This window comes from Arachis duranensis, chromosome 8 (assembly GCF_000817695.3).
Source record: "Arachis duranensis cultivar V14167 chromosome 8, aradu.V14167.gnm2.J7QH, whole genome shotgun sequence".
Classification (NCBI taxonomy): domain Eukaryota; kingdom Viridiplantae; phylum Streptophyta; class Magnoliopsida; order Fabales; family Fabaceae; genus Arachis; species Arachis duranensis.
This window is the reverse complement of record NC_029779.3, coordinates 48,749,160-48,773,583: the sequence shown is the minus strand read 5'-3', so window position 1 is coordinate 48,773,583 and position 24,424 is coordinate 48,749,160. Positions and strand designations below refer to the sequence as shown.

General features: G+C 27.5%; 2 protein-coding genes across 2 annotated transcripts; one reads left to right on the top strand and one right to left on the bottom strand.

Annotated features, from left to right (window-relative positions):
* Positions 1–13,575: 13,575 nt before the first annotated feature.
* LOC107463544 (probable protein S-acyltransferase 7) lies at positions 13,576–17,559 on the top strand. The gene is made up of 5 exons (XM_016082351.3): positions 13,576–13,783; positions 14,602–14,784; positions 14,972–15,268; positions 15,918–16,151; positions 16,736–17,559. Exons 1-5 carry the CDS (start codon positions 13,652–13,654, stop codon positions 17,318–17,320), a joined length of 1,431 nt encoding a protein of 476 aa, XP_015937837.1. The 5' UTR covers positions 13,576–13,651; the 3' UTR covers positions 17,321–17,559.
* A 2,990-nt stretch (positions 17,560–20,549) lies between these two features.
* Positions 20,550–22,288, bottom strand: LOC107463546 (mitochondrial import inner membrane translocase subunit TIM8). The gene is made up of 2 exons (XM_016082352.3): positions 22,159–22,288; positions 20,550–21,127 (listed from the first exon to the last, which is right to left on the bottom strand). Exons 1-2 carry the CDS (start codon positions 22,204–22,206, stop codon positions 20,939–20,941), a joined length of 237 nt encoding a protein of 78 aa, XP_015937838.1. The 5' UTR covers positions 22,207–22,288; the 3' UTR covers positions 20,550–20,938.
* Between the last annotated feature and the right edge of the window lie 2,136 nt (positions 22,289–24,424).

The following is a 24,424-nucleotide window of genomic DNA, read 5'->3' as shown; positions in this document are numbered from 1 at the left end:
ATTTTCTTGTGACACATCAAAACAAACCACGTGTAAAACTAACATATCTTCATGCACTATTGCTTTATACGTTATTACAAATTAGTATTTCTTTTATATAAGGAACAAACTTTTGATTAAGTAATATTAATTAATTTTTATTTTAAAATTATTTTTTAAAGGATTTAAGGTTTAATAAGGTTTAAAATTTAGAATTTAAGATAGAAAATTATTTCAAAAATTAACTAATACTGCTTTATACATTATAAATTAGTATCTTCTTTATATAAGGAATCAACTTTTAATTAAGTAATATTAACTAATTTTTTATTATAAAATTATTTTTTTTTCAGGATTTAAAATTTATACTTAGAATTTAAAGTTTAAAAATTAAAATTTAAACTTTTGAATAAAATAGTCATTTCAAAAATTAACTAATATTGGCAAAAAAAAGTTTGCTCTCTAATTCAAATATATATAATACCGAGATAAAGTTCAATAAATTTATTCTATTTATAAAATAAATAAAGTATATTTTTTGTCCCTAAAATTTGGCAAAAATTTTAAAAATATTCTTAAGTTTTATTTTATTTTAATTTTGTCCTAAAAATTTCTTATTTATATCAAATATACTTTTAACGGCTAAATTTTTAAAAAATTGAAGATCAATCTAACAATAATGCATGAAAATTATACATACTTGATTTGTTTGTATTGAGGGTTATTCTTATGAAATTGTTGTTAAATCAGTCTTAAATTTTTTGAAAAATTAGCCGTCAGGGGTATATTTGATGCAAATCGAAAATTTTTGAGATAAAATTAAAACAAAATAAAACTTAGGAATATTTTTAAAATTTCTGTTAAATTTTAAGAACAAAAACTATAGTTTATCCTTATAAAATTCTTAAAGTGATACATTTTTTTTATTATAGAATTTGAATCCGAAAACATTTGATGAAAAAAAATAAAAATACTTACCATATTAATTAATTACACTGTTAATTAATACTTACCATTAATGGTGTATGATTCACATAATATAATATATGTATTTAGATCGAACCGTATTGTGTTAATGCGATCTATCTAATAGCTTTTTGATGCCCACGCGTGAACAGTGGAATTCAAAGTCCTCTTGGTGAATTATGATTAATCCAAGTGTCACTTTATGATCTCATGATAATTATATGTAATCTACCGATCTTATTATAATATTATAAATTAAAATTAAATTCCATTCTATTTGAAGCTAATTTGTTCGATAGTACAAAGGTTGTGTGCTTTAGTATGAATTGATAAATTTAAGAAAGCAATAAAGTGAGATTTTTTTAAAATAATAATAATATTAATTTCGTGAGTTGTGATCAATGCTATCTTTAGTAGGTATAGTTGGACTCCAAAGTGGTAGGTGTAATTTTAAAAAATTAGGGCATAACAAGAAAGGATAACATTTTAAGATTTTGTTAAGTATATATCTATCTACACTTTATAACAATAATAATTAAACATTAGCTTAGCTTAAGCGTCTTTCATATGATTAGCATTAATTGCGTTTAACTATGCCGTTCAATTATTTTATAGCTTCAAAATTAGGAACTGAGATATTTTGTTTTAGGGTTCAGGTGATTACCGATGGTGTGCTTGCACGTGTTATTAATTAATTATATTGTGATTATTAATCTTATTCCTTCTTTTTACTAATGTGATATGTAATTATTTTTAAGTAATCTAACTAATAACTGTAATACTTCATTTTAATAGTTAGGACTGAAAATGAGTCAAATTAGTTTAAATTCGATTTATTAATAGTTCGATAAACTGAATTTATGAGGTAAGCAGAGCTTAAACTTGAAATTGAGCTTATAAATTAAATGAGCTGAGTTTGAATTTGGATAAGCTCAACTCATTAGTTCGTAAATTGGTTCGATTATATATATACGAAATAGTAATATATATTAATAATCTTAATTATTTGAAATTTTATATTTATTTTTTATATATAATTTTGATATTGGACATAAATAAAAAATTTATAATTTATTGATAGATAGACAATATATAAAATTAATCTTTTTAAATATTTTTTAAAATATATTAGTTATAATTTATTGATATATTATGTTCCTATTATTTGAGTCAGTTCGTGAGTTCGAGCCAACCTGTGAGTTTTCGGTGAGTCGAACTTGAACTTAAGAAATAGGTTCAATTGTTAATGAGGCGAATCGTGAATTAAACTTAACTTTCGTGAGTCGAACTTAAACTTGGTCTAGTTCAACTCAACTCGACTCACTTCCAATCCTAGTTCTATATATTATTATTTGATTTAGTTTAAACTTTAATTAATCAATATTATAAGGTGTCAGTTTAATTTTAATTTATTATTTTTATTGTAAGGTGCCTGTTTAATAAAAAAAAAAGTATAATTTAAAACAATTTTAAAATAGTGTCATATTTTATTATGTGCCACTAATTTTTAACGGTAAATTAAAGAAATAACAAAAATTAATTTTTATGAATTTTATAATGGAATCAAAAATACCCTTCTCATATTATATATTGTATATTTAAATTAAATCTCCATATATTAAATTTACAAACATTGCTTTCTTTTTAAATACAATAATGGTTGATATTTTAAATCATAATAAATAATGAAGTACATAATTCTTTAAGTTTAGTACTTAATTACCATTATTAGTTATTTAGTACTCTTCTATATATTGTAAGCTGTCATTATTTTCTTTTTCTAAGAATAATGATTGATGCTTTAAGTCATAATAAGTAATTTATTTACTTACTAGCTAGCTAGAATAAATTAAATGAAAATGGAGATTTCAGCAAAAAAAAAAATCAATGATTGATTAAGAGTTAATTATGGTTCACATGACTTTCAACATCCTTCAAAACTAACCCACCATCCACTTTCAAAAGTTTTCAAAGTTCAAAGATTTTACTTCACACTTTAATTTTTTTTTTTCCAAAGTTCCTTCTAAAGTCTCCTAGTCAAAGCAGTTGTATCTATGTTAAATATATTTTTTGGGAAACCTAATTTCTCGGACATTTTTTATATATATGTCAATATCAATTTTATTATTCTTAAATTTTAATGTAATTTCAATTTTAAAGCTTAATTTTAAAATTTTTTAATTTCACCACTAAATCAGAAAGCATTATTAATTTTATACGTGTATATTTAATTATGTATTATCATCATGTCAACAAAAATCAATTCCTGATTGGATAACTATGTAAAAAACTTTAAGTAAATGATAACATAATGCACAATAATTAAACTCTAAATTAAATTTGTTTCCAATAAATATCTTTCTATTTTTAGATGCACAAATATCATACTTCTCGTGCTGTATATTAATTTTGTTGCCTCAAAATAAAAATACATTTTTTTGTTTTAATTTGTTAATTATCATTTGTGGAATTGCTTTATTAATATTTAGTTCATGAGTTGGTTCTAATTTAGGCAGAAATTTAGATCCTTGACGCCAAGAAAAGGGTGTGTGATGATTTGGCACCAAAAAATTAAAAATAAAAATATCAAAGGATTTCGTAGGGTCCTAAATTTTCTAAGTGGTACATTACCAGACCAAAAATAAAAATAATATTAAACTAAAATTCCTAAATCATACGTGTTATATACTCATGTGGCTGAAATTGCACAAGTGGTTTTATCACAAAATTTCCCATCACTTGCCGCAAATGATTGATAGATTTTTCAAAATTTGTGTATATATAGTTAACTAAAACTAAATAATTGTTGTGAATGATTTGGGTGTTATTTATTTATTTTAATTAATTATTTTAGTTAGTGTATGTGGCTGAAAAGGCTAAGAACTTTTTTGTCAAACCTTTTTTGTGTGGCTTATCTGTGTACGTGGAGGGACACCTGGAGAATAATCTGGAAATTACTAAAATAACCTTTTTGTAAATAATAAGGGATGATTTTGATTGAAACAAAATTAAATTATTGACCAATGCAATTGTGCTAGCTATTGCTGGAAAACTCTCCTCAATTCTCTCATGTAACTTATGATTGATTATGTTGGAACAAGAATAACAACCTTCAATTTCAATGAATCAAAGACTTCTTAGAATGATTGTCTTCAACAATGATTTGATTTCAGATTATTATTACTTACTTTTCTTGTTTTTCTTTTCTTTTTTTTTTCTTTTGTTGAATTTTTTTACGACAGCTACTTATTATTATATATGATTGTTGTTGTATTTTGGGGGGTGAATTCATGATGACAGCTACTTAGTTTAAGTTGAGAAGTTTTATTTCAACGTGTATTAGGATACCAACTAAGTAAAGAATATTATATTTATTGTTAATTAATTAATTAAATTATAGCTTATTAAATATTTTTTCTAAGTACGTAAAGAGTATTATATTTCTTGTTAATTAAATAAAATCTTAACTCTTTATGGTTTAATTATTTTGTTAATTTTTATAATTTTATCAAATTTACAATTAGATTTTTATATTTTTTTAATTAGATTTTTTTTACTGTTTTTAATTTTATAATTAAGTGTTTTTTATGTCAAGAATATTAAAATTAATCGAATATTTTTTCTAAAATATATCTGATCAAAGATCTAATTAGGTTCTTAATTATAGATATCTTTAATTTATAAAAAAATATTCAATTAATTTTAACAATTTTTATATTACGAAGGATCTAATTATAAAATTAAAAACTATATAAGAATCTAATTAAAGTTTAGAATTTAAGATTTTTTTATCTTTAATAACAAATTAATTTTTAAAAGGACGGCACTTTTTACTTTTTTTTTCAAAATGTATTAATATTTGTCTTGCTTTAATTTAACCCATATAATATATTATCACTAGAAAAATGAACAGTGAATAATTAATAATATCTCGTTTTTCGGTGATTGAATAATGAATAATATCTCTAATAATCATTCACCATTCACTTTTAATTTGAAATTCAATAATAAAATTAATTCGGCAATATAAAGTTGCACACTTGATCAACCTGCAAAATGATAAGATATATAGTGATCGTCTAATTAAAAAAATATATTTTTTTTTATGAGAATAGATATACTTGCCTTTTTTATTAAAGATAAGATGTATGTATATATATATAGTGCTACACCTTTTTATCCTAAGAGTATATATAGCTATGAACTCGTGTCGAGATGGGCTTAAATCAAGGATCTTCTCATAAGTTTAAATCAGCTGACGAAATATATCTATAATTTTTTAGGGTTTTTATTATTATGTGTATAATTTTAGGGTAGATTGATCGACGTTAATTAATAGGTTATGGTGGAAATTTAGGTCCAGTTAATTTTATGTAAAGTTAATAATTGAGAATCGTTAGATAAAAATTTAGTTAAACCAATTAAATTATTTAACGATTCTCAATTATTAATTTCACGTAAAGTTGATTGCACCTAAATTTTTACTAATAATTAAAATCTTAATTTAACACTTAAAATTTGTTTATATTAAATTTTAAATAAATAAATCGATTTTATAAAATTTATACTTAGATCTAACGATTTTATGATTTAAATTTTATTAAAATTTTAATGTTTTACATATTTAATTTATTTTTTCGATTTTAAATAAAATCTCGATTTTTTTAATATGGGGTTGGAAGTTGAAAATATGTTGAGGGAACATCAATTTGATGATATCATATTATGCATGCATGCATGGTTCTAAAACCTATCTCTGTTTCCACAATGATGGGAGTGTGGTCCCACAAAAAATTAGACATAAGCTTGGAAGATTTGACATTAATCTCATCATCATATGTCAACCATTCAAATGCTTTTCACACAACTAATTTCTTGCATCATTCTATAGTATCTTAATTAATTTCGATATGCATGTTTTTTATATATATTTAATTTTTTGTGCACTTATATATTCTCTTTTTTGTAATATTTTAGGAAAATTTAGTGTAGATTTTTTTATTAGAGTTAGAATTCTTTGAAGTGTTTATATAAGTTATTATATTTTACCGACAGATCAAAGGGTCGTTATTATTGTTTTATTTTTTAACGACGGTTTGAAGCAATCAGTAATATTATTGTTTAATAGTGTCACTAATAATTTTATTCTATCGAGTTTAATAGTTAGTAACACTATTATATTAATAAAATTAAGCATTATTGTAATGTATTAATTAAAACGGTTTTTACATATTGGAAGCGGAAATTAAATTCAAATTCTTATGAGATTTAATTTATTTTTTAATAAAATACAATGGTATGTACAAGTGATTTTATGTTTATAAAATCAACATATATACTTATTTATTATGTCTGAATAAAAACAAATACAAATAACACATTTTTTTTCATTTTTAGGGTTAGTTGTGTCATAAAATTATTAATTTTAAAAGTTTAAATTGATAAAAAAAAGTAATATGAATAGTTATATCTTTAATACTCTCTTTCAAACAAGAGTATTTTTTTGGGTTTGTTTAATTTTGCATGGTCTTTTTTCTTTTTTATTTGTTTTATGCTATTTTTTTTTCATTTTTAAAGTTCACAAAGGATTGAATTCTAGACTTTTCGGACATAGAGCTCTAATACCATGTGATGAAACTATTCATTCCAAAAGTTTAAACTGATAAGAGAAGATAATATGAATAGTTATATCTCTAATATTTTTTTTAAACAAAAATCTCTTTTTGGATAAAAAGCTCTTATTTAAATGAGAGTACTAGAGATATAATTATTGATATTACTTTTTTTATCGGCTTGAATTTTTTTGATAAATATTCTCATGACATAATATTAAAATTTTATATCAAAAAAATCTTATCAACTCGATTTTTGGTAAACTTCAAAAATAAAAAAATAATATAAAAAAAGCATAAACAAAAAAACAATATAAGTTGAATGTTGTTCTCCTAAGGTGGCTGGTGGCTAGATATGTGAGTCTTTCAATTGAATTCATATAATTTGATTGAGTTGATGGAGATGAATTGAAGCAACCAAAGATACACTCAATAATATAAATAAACTCTTTTAGATGGTTATAAATAATTGGAAGGCATTGCCACATGGACCACACGCATTGTGCCGCTTTGCATGCATGCCTTGTTCTTTTTCGATCATCCAAATCATATTCATATTTAATAATACAAAGTTACAAGTCAGCTAACTAGTTATTAGCTATAAGGGTAAACTTGATGATGCTGCGAATCAAGCAAAAAAACGTTGTTGCTAACTTCAAGAATGTATGTCTTTTTCAAATTATTCATCACTCAACATAACTTGCATGCATTGCTACTATTCTCTCTCCACAATTCTAGAAATTCAACCCTTCGGGGATATCAAATGTTTAAATTAAACTACCAATCAATCATATATGTATATATATTTTATTCCATCAATATCCTCTTTTATGCATTTATTATACACGCATGTTACTACTATTATATACAGATACATCCTATCACGAAAATTTTATAATTATTTTTATATAAAGATGTTTTTTTATCATTATATCATGAATTGTATAGTTTAATTTTAATGTATTACAAAAATATTATTTTTTTAAAAAATATGACAAAATAAACAAAATATATTTTTAACACAAAAATTTTTATAAAAAAATATTTTTAGTATCTTCATTTGAGTAAGTGCCTTATTATAATAGATATTATTCTGTGTATTACAAAATTATTTATTTTAAAAATTTAAGTTTAAACTGAATAGTAAAAAAGTTTTTTTAGATTTTTTTATTATTTGTTTTTATGCTAACGTTTTTGAATTTTTGAGGGTCAATAATGACTAAATTTTAGACTTTTCAATTATAAAAAATTCGATACTATGCTATGAGATTATTTGTTTTAAAAATTTAAAGTAATACAAAAATATTTATAAATAATTATATTCCTAACCGTATGAATAGATTTTTTTTATTAAAATTACATTATGGGCGTGCTTGTATTTACTATATGCCCCCACAATAGAATTTAGCGTTATATAGTTGTGGATACATGTGGCCTCCATTATTACATATTTAATTTGAACCCATACTAAATAATAATTTAATTTAATTTTTAATATGATTATATATTTTTTTTTTCAATTGTATCTTTGTATTTTATTTTTCTCCCCATAGATATTTTTTTGGATCCATCATTAAGTCCCTCAAAAGGAAAAAAAATACCCAACACACATAATTAATTACAATAGCACATCTTTATTTATTCATCTTAACCTATGACTTTTAGGGTAAAGTCTTATATATATATAGAATGATTGGTGCTAATTAAAAGATCCTTAAATATATGAGTTGTGTTATACATCCTAATTCATTTTCCACCTAGATTGGATAAGGTGGTGAGAACTCAGTTGAATTAAATAACCCAATTAAATGAGCCCTTTACCTCCCTAATTCGGTTCCACAAATAAAGAGAATAATTAAGGGTAAACACTTTCAAAATCTACAAGATCTCATGTCTCATATGTTGGTTTTAACTTTATTTCAACATAAAATATCACTTCTATTTATGTTTTAATTATAATATATATACATATTCATTCATATATTTTTTCATAAAACTTAAATTTTTGAGATAACTCGTATTATAAATTTATATCAAAACTTCTGTAACATAATGTTAGAGATATAAATATTTATGTGTTTTTTTTTGTCAGCTTAAATTTTTATTAAAAATAATATTATAATATTGTATCAGAATTTTTATAATTTAAAAATTTAGAATTTTTTTATTAACATTAAAAAATAAATTGTACCTCATCACATCCTATCAATTTAAATTTTTAGAATAAGTACGGCAGGATTGATAGATCAACAATATCCATATAAATAAGTATTACTAATTAAAAATTCCAAGATGTTGATATCATTAGCCACACCCTAGAAAATGAAGGAAGAACAATGAAGGTAGCTAGGGTTTTCTAACGTACTATGATATAAATCATATAATATACGAAGTTATATGAATTAATAAGAGTGAGCTAGTTGTGTATTGGTTGAGTAAATTAATGTGGAGTTATTGTCACAGAGAGATATAGAGAGATAGATAGAGATTGTTGGTCAAATATAAGCATTAATTACCAAAATTTAAGACCATGCAATTTAGATTACTTTGGCCTAAGGTTAAGGCAATTTACCATCTCCTCTTATTCTTCTTCCCACTTGAAGAAACCAAATTTAATTCAAGTGTATGTTAGACAAATATATGACACATATTTATTTGATCTTAGCCATTGCACACTAAGATCCTACTAAGCTTATGCATAAAATTGTGGATCTCTCTTTCTACCCTTTTGTAGATAATTCCCTTTGCTTAATGGAATTTATATGAATCTTCTTTTTAAGTAGAAGAGAGTCACATTCACAATGGGATTAATTAATTCTTGTCTCTTCAACATTATTATACCATGTTTGATAAATGTTTATATATGTAGATCATCAAATAAATATTAGTAGTAGATCTTATCTGATCTTGTCGGAGTCAGAAAGCAAAATTATCTTATTAAAAGACAATGAAAATAATTAATTTAAATTAGTCGAATGATCCTTACTCATTCGTTTAAATAAATATCGAGAATTTAAATTCTGCCTTATGCATGTAATAACGTATTATCCAACAACAGACTCCTAAATATAATTTAGATCTGCGACAAATTAGTCCTTAACTTATCGGACTTTTAAAAAATACCGTTGTCAATAAAAAAAAGACAATAAAAATCCAAAATTATATATGTAAGTAAATTAGTAAGCATTTTTTTCAACTAATATCAATTAATTTTTTGAACTACTTTTTATCTTAAATCCGAATTTTAATCTCTAAATTGTAAAAAAAATTATGAAAAATTTGATTAATGTTGATTAATTAAAAATTAGATTTCTATAATATATATAATAAGAATATAAGATAACTCCAAAATTGAAAGACAATGAAGTCCACACGTACCACTGTATTATTAGGCATTCGTGGCCATCATTGGAAATTTTTTTAATAAGAAAAATATATATGTATTTAAGTGGTAGTAAATAACCAAATATTATATATAATATATAGTACTTTTTAATTAAGAAAAAAATATATATAATAAATTAAATGATAAAGTGTTGCATCGAGACAATGTTCAATTATGGGAACTGCACAGTGATAGTAACAATGTGGCAAATTTTTTGTATAAAGAAATAGTGTACGTTCGTGTTTGTTCGTTCATTATTATTATTGTGTTGTTTTCAGAAATTGCTATCCAAAACTGTTGTTTCCATCAATCAGGTTTAGGAAGCAACGATGATATTACAACGTTTAACAAATACTTCAATTTTTTATTTAATTTTTTCTATATATATTCATACAAGAAAACGTGAACAAATTTGTATGTGCAATTGTGCAACATCGTCATCATATACATATATTACTAATTAGTTTATTATTTTTATTTTTAAAATAATGCATAAACACACAACTTGTGAAAAATTATTTACTAAGAAGATAATAATGCTACTCTAGACTTGAAAAATTATTGTTCATCGTTTCTTTTCATTTTTTAGTTCGCCTTTATGCTAAATTTATTTCCTCTGGGATAAGCATACAAAGAAATCATATATCTATTTTTTTTTTTGGACTTGAAATATTCATATATCTTTAATATTGTGGTGATTTTTTTTTTTTATATCGAAACGGGGCTTAATATTGTGGTGGTGATGTTCAACAATTTTACTTTTTTGTTTTGGACTGAGTCCAAAAGTTTTTTTTTCATTCTGGATTGTTATTTTTGGGTCCGAGATCTGTTTCTTTAATTCTCAGTGAGCCAGTTTATTTTTGTTGGATATATTTTCTGTTATATGATTTGGGCAAAAAAATGTGGGTTATAGTTGGGTCATCTCTTATTTTAAGATTTTGCATAAGAGGCCAAGTTTAAATAACAGTGCATGGTTCAACAAAAAAAAGGATTTGGGTTGGTGGAGTGATCAATTCACTCGTTCGTTCAAGTATCGAGGGTTCGAATTCCGTCTTATACATACAACAATCCATTGACAAGCCACAAATCCTTAAATGGAATTCAGATCCGTGATAAATTAATCCTTGAGCTGTCAAATTAGGGGATAATGTGAATAAAAAAATACAAATAAAAAAAATTCTAACCAAAACCGCTTTATATATAAAACAAATTTCCAAAATTTTTTCCAACACCTTTAACCCCATAAACATTTTTTTTCCAAATTATAACAAATTGGCTTTGTAACTTAAGTAGAAAATCATTTGCTTGTGTCAAGAATACTAATATACTATTGAAAATTTTTAAATATTGGTGTTCAAGTAATTTTAACTGCTAATTTCAATCTATATTATATATTTTTATAATTAAAATTAATGAATAAAATTACTGAAACATTTATATTTTTAAAATATCTAAAATTCTTCTTATCCTATTATTGTAAAAGTCATACTCAATATGTTGCCCGCATGTCACGCTTATGAAGTTTGCAGAAGGATATCTAGCAGAAAATTAACATAATGCAATTTATTATTTTTTTGTGACCGAAATAAATTAAACAAAGAAAAACAAAACAAATAAAATAAGGAACTGCTTAAATAGAGGGGCAGTCCTATTTAAAAATATTCTTAAACTCCTTCTAAGGTGAAAGAAGCTCCACATGCGAAAGTTGTAACTTTATCGCTATCTTTGCCATAGTATCTGCCACCGTGTTTACATCTCTCATAATCAAACGAAAGTCAACACGCCAATTCCAATGTATGATATCTCTTATTTTGAGCACCAATGGATCAATAAACCCAAAACCATCTTGAATAACAAGATTAAATGCTTCCACACAATCCGTCTCACAAATAACATCTCGTTGACCCACATCCCAAGCTAAGAGATATCCTCTCCAAATAGCAAACAATTCTCCTTGAAGAATACTATTACTCTCAATCATTCCCAAACACCCCATTTGCCAGCTCCCATTACAATCTCTAATAACACAAGCAAAACCAACACTATCACCCGAACCAAAATAACTAGCATCACAATTAATCTTAAAAATACCAATGGATGGGGATTCCAAAAACCATTTAGAGTAGAGGGAAGAGACATACGTTGTAATTCAAAAATATTCATAAACTCTTTTTTTGAGGTTAATGCCAGACAAATTTATGCAATTTATTATACCAATATAATTACGATTTTTATCATTATCTAAAATAAATTCATAATGAAGGAAAAGATATTGAAAAAAAACTTTTTATTTTGACCAAAAAATTAAAATAAAATAAAAAATATTTAAAATAAAAATTAGATATTTTAAGCGTTAAGGATGAAATTAAAACAATATTCTCCTCCTTCCAAAATTATATAATGGAAGTTCAACAATAAATATAGGTCAATGATGTGGTGCTATTCTTATAATTAAAGTAACACTTTGAAGAGATATTCAACTTTGAAGCAAGTTAGAGAGTCAACCAATAAACCTACCTAACCGAAATCTAACCAACACTCAACCTTTCCTTTTGGCTTTTTTCTTTTCTATTTCTTTCAATTTTAGAAAATTCGAGTAAAAATTTTATACATTATTAAATACAAAATATAGATAAGAATAAAGAGAGGTCTTAATTAGGTCAGAATCATCATAATTTAATAGAAGATATATGAAATTAATTTTGATACTTAATGTAAAAGAAAAAAAGTACTTACTATATGAGTTTTAATTACAACTTATAATGTCTTTTTGAAGGCTCTAGTATGTACAATAATTGTTTATTAGATTACATGTTCCAAATAAACAATTATTCTGAGATGAAAAAGAAAAATTAAATTCTATAAAAATATATTATATATGAGGATGCAATTTATACCCCAAAAAAATAAAAAAGTCAACCTATTTTACTAATATTACAAAGAAATTTCTAAAACTTCCAATATACTAGATGAATAAAGATTTTTGCTTTATTTATACATTTTTTATATTTTTTTAATAAGAAAACTTATTAACAAAACTGGTAAAGTAATAAGTCTACCTAAAAAAAATTAATAAATGTGTGGTTTGTCAGTCTTTATATATTTTGCTGTACAAATTTTTGTTCATGAAAGATTATTTATCATATATATTCATAATTTTTCTTTTTCTTTTGTAATGTCTAAATTAAAAAAAATCCTTTTTATTAGGGTGAAAGATGTCTATTATTTTACTTAGTCCTTTATTTATTATTTTGTATATTTAATAAATAAAAGCCTTAATTAATAGACACTTAACAAAAAAACAAAAATAAACAATAAATATACAGTAAGAAATAATAAATATCATTATCATTATTTCAGTATTTTTACCAAATAGAAAATTCTATATGCCAAAATATAATTTAATTTTAATGTATTTTTAGTTTAAAATAATTTTACACGTACATTTAATTACATAATGTCATATCAATTAAAATAGCTATCTTTTATATTAATCATACACAATATAATTATACGACTATGTAAAACGTTTTACATTTATCTGTTCATCAAAATTAAATTTGTAAAAATAAAACAAAATATATGAAGAAGGAAAAAAAAAAAAAAGCCACCTTTCCCTTTGAAATTGACCTTTTATTCTGATTGGGTTCTGTGATTGACTCATCGCGTCATTGATCTATCGATTCCATTCAGCAATTACTCACAAACAATGCATCCACTGCAACTTCCGGCGCCGGCGCCGCCGAATTCCGACGGTGACGGTGCCGGAGACACTTCTGCTTCTGCAACTGCTCCTTCTTCTTCTCTCATCAGAACTTATCGAATCTGGAAAGGCAGTAATGTAAGCCAAATACTTCCTTTGACTTTCGTTCTTTTGTGTTCCTCTTCATCAATCACTTTCTTTTCAGTTCAATTACAATTAGCCTTTTGAATTTTCCATTTCTTAATTGAATTTTCTCACTTTATTGTTCGTTGACTCTTATTGTTAATTAGATTTTTTTTTTTGTTGAGGTGAAATCAGTTGTTTGGGAATTTATCTTTTGGATTGATTTTATGAGTTAGATCAACAGTAATCATTTTGAATAATCATCAATGTGTGTGTTAATGAAGAGTGATAGTTGATACAGTCAGAAATTTGAGTTCTAGGAGCAAGGTGTTTATATTGATATATAGCATCATACCATGTTTTAAGTTCAAATGTTAATTAATCATTCGTCTTAGCTTAAGCTTTGGTTAGAGATGAATCCTGACATGGTATTGTACTATCATCAGAACTTCTATGATCATAAGATCTAGACTCTAGAGTTCGACTTTTGTTACCTCGAATTGAATTTCAGCACAAGTTAGGATGAGTCTGTGCATTGTCCAAGTTATGAACCATTCATGTGCCTTTATTTAATAGCTTAAGTTTTTGGGGAAGTTGGTTTGTGACACTGTCACCTTGTCTCAGCAGAAGAAAAGGTATTGAATGCATATTTTTCTTGTCAAGCTTCTATTGGTTGTCGAGTGTCGATTATTAAAATTCATTCATGGAGTTCACGTATCAGGAAAACTCACATCTTTAACATGTATTATCTGTATTGTACAAGGATCAAGTTTTTGTTTTATTGCTTTTACTTACTAGCTTGTGTTTTGATTCATGGCTTTTCTATTTTTCAGGAGTTTTTTTGCTGCGGGAGGTTTATATTTGGACCAGATATAAAGTCTATATTTCTGACAATATTTCTTATTGTGGCCCCTGTTGCTGTATTCTGTGCTTTTGTAGCTAGAAAATTGTTGGACGATTTTTCTCATCACTCAGGATATTCAATAATGATCATAGTTATTATTCACACCATTTTTGTAAGTTAATCTGATCCAAGAAAAAAAAATGTAGCCCAGACTTCTATTTTCCATACTCAAATGTATAACAATTTCAAAGTTACAAGTAGATAGCTATTCAAAAAAAGATTATTCAAATATGTGAAAGCACTATGTTTCTTTTCTCATAGACCATTGTTCTCTTAAAAGTCTTAAAATGTATCCCCAGGTTTTGACCGCCCTTCTACTGACCTCAGGAAGGGATCCTGGCATAGTGCCTCGAAATACTCGTCCTCCAGAACCAGATGTTCATGATTGGAGTGCCAATGTCAACAATGAACAGAATCAAAGGCTAAGTTTGCCTCGAACAAAGGATGTGATCATCAATGGTATATCCGTGAAAGTAAAATATTGTGATACCTGCATGCTCTATAGACCTCCCCGTTGTTCTCATTGTTCAGTATGCGATAACTGTGTTGAGCGATTTGATCATCACTGCCCATGGGTGGGTCAGTGTATTGGATTGGTAATGCTCATTCTTTCATCACTTTTTAATGATAGGATTTAGAACCGTTTTTTGTGTTTCCTATTTGTATTTGTCATTTGTGTTCTGTTTAGCATTATGAATTTTGCATGAAATCCTTCTTGTGCAATTATGAATCACCAAGCAACAATTTTTAACTGGATATTTACCCAATTTATTATGTTCAGATGCTGCCATTATGGCCTACCTAAAAGTAGACATGAATATGATCAAAATTACTATTTACAAGGACTAGGCATCATGTTGGAGGAAGAAAACTTGACTATTGTAATCTGTTGACAAAAAGCATTAAGTAGGGATCCTTATTATCATGGTTTTGAGAATTAGACTAGACCGGCTGGATTGACCAAGTTAACAAGGAACCAACCGGGCCACTAGTTTGATTGGACTGAAAAAATGGTTATCCCAAAAAGTAACCATTGAACCGCTTGAACTGGCCAGAAATCTGCAAACTGGCTAAACAGAATTGGTTCTGCCGGTTGAGCAATTTCTTGCCTCCAATAGCAAGGCTACTTATTATTTGTTTGTATGATGATCATATTTTCCATGGCCATATCTTTTCATCATCCGTGGCCAAAATTTGCAGGTTAATGTAATGACAATAACTGCAATTTTATGTACTTGGCTGCAGCGAAATTATAGGTTCTACTACATGTTTGTCTTCTCTGCAACGCTTCTTTGCTTATACATACATGCATTTAGCTGGGTCTATATTATAAGGATCAAGGATTCTGAGGAGATATCAATCTGGAAAGCAATGATCAAAACTCCTGCTTCAATTGCGCTAATTGTCTACTCTTTCATCTCTGTCTGGTTTGTTGGCGGGCTCACTGTTTTACATACATATCTCATCAGCACAAACCAGGTGTGAGCCCCTCTTGATGTTCTTCTATATGTGAGAATATGATAGATTTCATTTACGAAATATTTACCTGTCTCTTTTTTTTTTTAATTACTTTAGAATTCCCTATAGTTTTTGCTTAAATTTCAATTAGATTAGATTCCTATGTTTAAAAGTTTGTAAGCAAGTCTTTATTCTATATAGTTTGAACAGTCTAATTAAGTCCATATACAGTATGAGCAAGTTTTCAACCAAGTTCTTCTAATTTAAAAACTTTGCGATAAATTTGTATTTGTAATAAACAGATTTTTCAGAAAAACCAGCGAATTATCATCCAGTATAAAGGTTTGATCACAAAATTTTTAAACTAGGAGGACCTAGCTGAAAAAGTTTATATAGATTTAGGACTTAATTAGAAATGTCTAAAAGTATAGATATATCTAGTTGAAATTTTTTATACAGTACAAGATTTTCATTACAAACTTTTAAACTTAGAGAGCTATTTGAAATTTAATGAAACTATAGGAACGTCCAGAATGATTAAACATCCTCTGTTTGGTCTTCTAACCTGAGTAAATCATAAGTTTTTTTTTCTGCTCTATTTGCAGTCTACTTATGAAAATTTCAGATACCGATATGACCGACAACTAGTCAATCCGTACAATAAAGGGATAGCCAAGAACTTCAAAGAAGTGTTCTGCACTATAATTCCTCCGTCCAAGAACAAATTCAGAGCTAAGGTTGCAATTCCGAATGATCCATCAGGTTCATCTCAAAGAAGGGGTGTCGATTACCAGGGTCCTCTTATGAGAAAACCACCGGGCGACTTAGAATTAGGAAGGTCATGGCCGGTTTACAATGACTCAGAAGAGGGTGGAAGTGATTCTAAAGATGAACTTACTAATGACAAGGGTAGTGGATTAACCGATGTGTCTGTGGATTTGAGCAAGATATTTCAAACAGAAAGCGGCGAGAGACAAGTTGCTTCGATTCTAAGGCACTCTTTGTGGGACAGAAGCAGCAGAAAGTGGGACATGAATCCAGAATTTCTCGACGAAATCCATGAAGTTGGCGAATCAAAACGCATCGCGAGTGATTTTACTGAAGAGCCTAGTGGCAATGGCAAAACAGAATGTGGCTCCACAATGTCAGAGAATTACAAAGACATAGAATCAAAAGGAGAAAAGAGTTGAAGAGAAAGTGTGGAAATTTCTTTGGTTAATTTTATATGTTGCTTGTGTGTTCGGTTCTGTTCATCTTAGTGTAGCATTCGTGTTGCTGATTGAATTGTTTATTGAAGAGCAACATGATGGCCATCACTGTTTCAATTTTTTACCCTTCTTTTTCTAATTTACAATGTAATGGAATCATATGTTATATGTAAATTTTATTAAAAGATTACATAATACAACACAAACAGACAAATTTTGCATGTTACGATTTTTTATTATTGTTTTATTTTAGAAAAAATCCCACTCTTATCCTCTGATTTTATTTAAGAGAAAAAAAAATATTACATATCATGCAACAATTTGTTTTTATGAAAAAATAAAAAATGGCATGCATTGACTCTGGTATGCCGGGTTTATCTCCTTGGTAAACGTTTGACCTTCACATTCCAATAGCTCACAACCTCATAATTTTTAATCTTATAATATAAATCAAGCACTAAAATTCAAGTACAAACCCTTTATTTCAAGTTTCAACAATGCTTGGCTTAAAATCCAAAAGCATTTATGTTTCTTTTTGTTATAGTAGAATTATCCAACTTGCAATGAAGACAACATTGCCATTATCTTTATGCTGGAAATGGATGGTTGAATTCATACAATCCCTCCTCCGGCCGTCTCCTTGCGCTTCTTCTCTTCCTCCGTTGCTGCCACCACCTACTGAGCTTTGTAATGATGTGATCTTCGACATCTTTTTACGCCTTCCTCCACAAGCGCTACTACATTTTAGTTGCCTTAACAAGCAAGCAAACTACATGATCAATAGCCCTTTATTCCAAACAACTTATTGGAACCAGAAGCTTCGCCTCCCTCGCCTTTCGGCCATCGTGTATTACCAGCGCAAGTTGGACAATCGAATGGGGTTCGCCTTGACTATCAAGGATTATGATAGGAGGATGGACAAGAGTGAGTTCCATAAGCATAGACAGGTACCTCAATCTCAGTTCCCATCTAAGGCCTATACTAGGTTACTCCAATGGGCAGAATCTATGCTTCAGCATCATGAGATGGGTGCAAATAATGGCACCAAATTTCAAGAACAAATTAATAGCCAAAACCAAAGAGATCAAAACTGTAATTTGAAGAATATCGAGATGTAATGTTGAAGCTACTAGATAGGAAGAGCAAGTGTAAATAGATTAGGTTGATAGTTGTAATTGTGATTCAAAAGATACATTCACAATACAAAAATTGTGTATGCATAAATTACATGATGTATACCAATACTTATTTTCATACTATCCTTGTATAACTATAGTTGCTCTTTTTGGCTAGAGAAGAAGCAAAGCATTATGTATGTATGATCACAAGTTAACTACTAATTCGGTACCGAAAGATTTAATTGCTGACAAAAAAGTCTCTGAAAGATGTTATCGACAAAACAGTCCTTGAATGATTTGAAAATATGACAAAAAAATCAATAAACATTATATTTTTTATAAATAACAAAAAAAACTTTTATATTTAACAAACGCCTTATTCATTAGATCTAGATTTTTGTGGCAACATTTGAATAAATATTTAGTAGCTGCACAAAAAAATTTAGAGCGAAATTTGATCTCTAGATTTTTTTTATTTTTCAAAAAAATGTGATCATTCACAATAAAATCTTTTTTTAAAAAAATTCACTTTTGACAAAAAATTATCAAATTTTAAGGATAAAATATCTTATTTTTCTAATAATAATTGCAAAAATTTGCATCAAAATTTGATCTCTTAAATTGTTTTTTAGAATATATATTTAATATCTAGTTCTTTGTGTCGTGTTTTTAAATATTTCCAAGGCTTATTTGTCGTTAACATATTTTTTTTAGTTCAGTGATACAAACTTTCAGGTACTATTTTGATAGCTTACTTTATGATCGTATAACATACTTGCTTCTCATTGCATTATGTTTCTCATTAGCAAGGGGGAGAGTGTTAAACTATTATTTTTAGATAAGCTTTGTGATAGTTACAAACACAATACTACTTGATGTCTTTGGTGTGTGTACTTGATCTTTATCAAAAGCTATACATGCAGAATATCTATGAAAAATCATGCAGAGTATTAAGGAGGAGAAAATCATGACATGAAAAATCAATAAATGGGCAAGCTCAAGAAAAAGTGGAGAAACCTACGTTTGAGGATATTTCACGTAATAAATATTCATATGAAGCTGAGTTGCAAATCTAAGAGGTAGAGTTGCATAAGAGTTGTAAAATCAATAAATTTCATAACATGGCAAGAGATAATTTTATCCTCATGCAACAAACCAAAAATCACAATTGCAAGTCTTGGAGAACTGAAATCTAACAATATTGGGCCACTACAAAAAGTGTCAGATCAGGAAAAATATATGTATATATACTTTGGCAACCAACTTGGGTTTGTTGAGTGATTAGTTCACTCGTCAGTGTCAGAGGTTTGAATTCCACCTTGTTCATGCAGCAACCCATTAGCCAGACCATTAAATAAAATTTAGATCTGCGATAAATTAGTCCTTAGCCTGCCGAGGTAAGGGATGCCGTAGATAACCAAAAAATTCATATTAAAGAACAAAAGGCAGTAACAAATCACCACTCTATTAAAGACGGGAAAATTCATATTTCAAATCAGAAAAAACAGAAGGATTGCAGGATCATCCTCCTTTCATTGGAGCATTTTCTTTTTTTCACATTATCTATTTACATAGAAATTCCTTATTATTCTCTTTGATTAGGAAGATAGTTTTAAAATATCTTAGCTAGTTTTAATTTTTTTTTTTTTTATCTTGTCTATCTCTGGTCATACTTATTTGTAATATGTTCAAACTTCTAAGTTATAAACTCCACTCAGCCAATGCTTGGTTTGGGTTTGGTAGTCTTGGCAAGTTTGGTTTGAGTTTGCCAGGCCTTTGGTTTTGCAAACACTTGTCTCGAGTATTTAGATTTGGCAGGACTCAAAAATAAAGAGAGTATTTAGATTTGGCATTCTGAGAAACTTTGTTTGAAGTTCCATAAATCTTGGCCTAAGAATATATAAATATATGTCATTTTCTTCATCCCTCCTTCTGTGCAGTTTTCTTGAGTCATAACTATTGTATAATCTAATGGTAGGTTTCTTCCCTTCCCATTTTCTAAGTTCCTTTGATTCGTGCTCGAACTGGACGATGAAAATTTATCATGTCCAGTTCTTTCAGAGAATAGATCAGTAAGAATTCACCTATTCCAATAACAAAAAACCCGTCTTCAATGATCCTATATTAAGAGCAAAATTGGCCAAAGGAATGCGTCATAATTATTATGGAGAACCCACATGGCCAAACGAGAAAAAGAAACCTTGATTCAAGTCCCTCCTCAGGGTTGAGCTAAACTACCAATCATGATTCATGAGAATGTGCCGCATGGCAATTTAAAACACTTGCTATAAGTACTTTTCGTGAACCAACAAAAACATTGAACTCTGTATTCTATCCTCTTTTTTTTTTTCAAAAAACCCGAGTTTCAGGTATTCCAGGAGGGTCCAAAAATTTTAATCCAAGAAAGTGCTAACTGCTAAACAATATTAAGATTCTGGCACTGATAATTTGACTGAGAAAGCACATTGAAGCCCTCGATAATTCATTGCATGCTCTGAAACCTTTTCCAGATAAGCATGTTCGTCTCGACAAAACGCTGGGCGCAGTTTGAAAGACAAGAAGCTTCACTGGAACTGAATTTATTCCCAGGTGTACCCGTGATGCATTTGTCCCAACATTCGCTTGTAACCTTAGCCACTGTTTCAGTAATCACGGCCTTTTGCTGTTCTTCCTGCATTGAGGACAAATTAATCAACTTATAGTACCTCACCAAGACATAAGCAACTATTACACAGGGTGTGTTTCATGTGCGTTTTCACTCATGAAAATTTTCACCCCACTTTTATCCCCAATCAAACACACCCGAAAAAAAGAATGCCCAAAGAGAATGTATGCATTGCCTACTTTTTCCTTTATTTCTTTTTATTTTTTATTTTACATGGAAGATAGCCAATTTATTAATTAACAATCCAACATAAGCAATCCAAGTAAACTAAAAGAACAGCTTCAGGGAGGGCATTCCTCTAACACAAACACTCTTATAAAATTACAGGCTAAATTGGCTAAGCTACGCCATTGCGTACCTAAGCCTTCGAGTAATAATAAGGATAAATTACACTGGTCTCCCCCGAGGTTAGGCGATATTACACGCAACACCTCACAATTTGCAAAAGCATATACTAACATATCCAAGGATTTAGATAGGTGATATAACCTTTTGTAAAAGCATATACTAACATCTTCAAAGATTTAGATAACTGACAACAATGCAACTACACTTGAAACCCTTGTATTTTATGAAACATGAAAGACCAAAATGTGACACTAACCTCCCCTATGAACATAACAGTAAGAGAGATCAGTAATAATAATAATAATAATACAATGAACATAATATCAGTGACAACAACAACAATAATATCAGTGTGAACATAATAATAATAACTCTCTAGGGCATAACATTACCAAACAATGAACATAATATCCGTGTTCTTCCCTTTCGTAACTAAATTATGCATGCTCTGAGTTTTATACACATTAAATTAAAATTCTCTAAAATGCTTTGGCAACTTTATCTGTAATTCAATGAAACACATACAACAATATCCGAAAAAGAAAATCAAAACGAAACAGAGAAAAAGGTGCAGTTTATCAATGCAAAATCTCTAAGCTATAAAACATTTATTCCTAAAAGAAATTAGAGTAAATTTTTTTTTTTAACATAAAAACAAAATCAGGAGCGGATGAAGAATTGAAACATACGGAGTAGAATTTCTGCATTTCAGGTGAATTGAGCTCTGAAAGATCCATGGCGACAGATTCCTGTCGCAAAACCCTAAAGCTAAGAACGACGCTGAAGCTTTTGACAGAAGAAAGAACAAAAGTTAGAGTAAAAGCGTAAAACGCCTAAAACCCTTTCGTAGGAAAAAAGAAAAAGTAGAAGGAAACATATGGGCCTCAAAAAGTCCTTTTTTAGTTTTTCTCGCAGGCCCATTGGGCCAAAAAACTTGACCAAGTCATTCATTTTAAGAATTTTGGTTTAACCAACTTAAGTTGATCGAGTAGTCAGCTCACTCGTCGACTTAAGTAAGTGTTACAGATTTGAATCTTATCTTATGTATGCATCAACTCATTAGCCAGCAGTACTTAAATGAAATTCAGATCTGCAACGGATTAATTCTTAACTTGTAGGACTGGAGAATGCGGTAGGCAACCAACAAAATTTGGTTTATTGTTTGGTATTTTAGAGAAAATATGTAAATTTTCTTTAAAAATTTTTAGACCAAACTACTTTTATACTAAATAAAATTGAGAGGTATTTTAGAAAAAAAATGTAAATTCTTAAACGTTTCTAAAAAATATTAAAAGTTTGTATAACATGTACTACTAGTACTACTATATATAAAGAATATTAATAACATGTAGTCATGTACTGTTTATTAAATTTGCTACTATTGACACTGTGCTTTTGGGAAAACTTTTGAATGTTTATTTTGTTGAAAAACTTAAGAACCCTAATTATATATTATGTTTAACTTGGTTTTCAAAAATCCCTAAAAATAAGAATTTTTTTGGTGACTCCTAAAAATAAGAATTTAGACATATAGGGAAAAAATATTTAAACGCCCAAGAAGTATTAAATATAATATGATATAGATTGTGTTTAGTATTATTGAACACTTTAGATATATTAGTTTTATAAACACTTTAATTGTCAAAATTGAGATATTTACAGTTATCAAAATTGAATCGATAGATCTAATAGATTTAGTTGCTAGTTCGATATCAAATCAATGATAGAAATTCAGGTACAGTTAATTTAATGTGAATTTAATGTGAAGTTAATAGGTGAGAATCGTTAAATGATATAATAAAGACTACCTAAATATATTTTTACATAGTTTTAATTAATTTCTTTTTAATTAATTCAACTCGTCACGGTTAAATCACTAAGGTAATAATCTAGTATTTTGATTGATAGATTGAAAGGTCAATTTTGATAATTCTGGGTATAATTCTATTTGGAATATTAATAAGTAAGAAGAGCAAGTCAAAATTAAAAAATAATAGCCAAAGTTTCTTACGCGCTAAGCATAAGTTAGCCTTTTTAGCTGTATTCCTTGATAAATAAACAAAAGCACAGAAAACTTTGGAAAATTAAAGAGGGAACAAATATTCATACAACACATGATTGGTAAGAGGATCCACACACACAAATAGAAAGGGATTAAATAATTATTAGGAATTTAAATTTTATTTTATATATACAATAATTTATTGACGAGTGACATACAACAATTTATTTTATTAGTGAACGATAAACTTTTAAATAAAACTTAAATTCACATCAAATTAGTCTTTTGATTTATCAAATTAAAAAATACTGTAATTAACAAAAAAAAAATCATAAAATTAAAAGACGTCATATCATATTAACAATTAACCTAATATATACTGAGTGCACGGCTTTTATTTTTACTCACATTATTATTGAAGCCACCGATTTTTCTTTAATTTATTTGTTCAAGTTACACTTGTTTATTATTTTAATTAATTTGGACTAATGAATTCACTAAAACCTTATAAAATTAAAATTGTGTGAAAATGATTACTAGCTGTATATATATTCTTTATCTATTTATAGAATCATTTTGCATGTTTGTTCTTTTGGATAGTTCTTACAATACTTAAATTTCCAATCATTTTAAAAAAAATGTTGTTATTGTTGGGGTTACACATAACACAATTGGATTAAGCAAAGGAATTCAACATATATATGCAAATAAATGTTCATAAGGCTTTTTTTTAATTTCTTTTCAATTTTGTAGCAAATGATGAGGGAGTGAATCTTTAAAAATCTTTATTTAGTTACGTGGAGAAAAGCAAGCTCTTTAAAACAATTAAGTACAAAGTAAGCAACATCTTCTTAGCGAAGGAAAGTACCAATCTTATTATTATTATTATTATTATTATTATTATTATTATTATTATTATTATTATTATTATTATTATTATTATTATTTAGGTA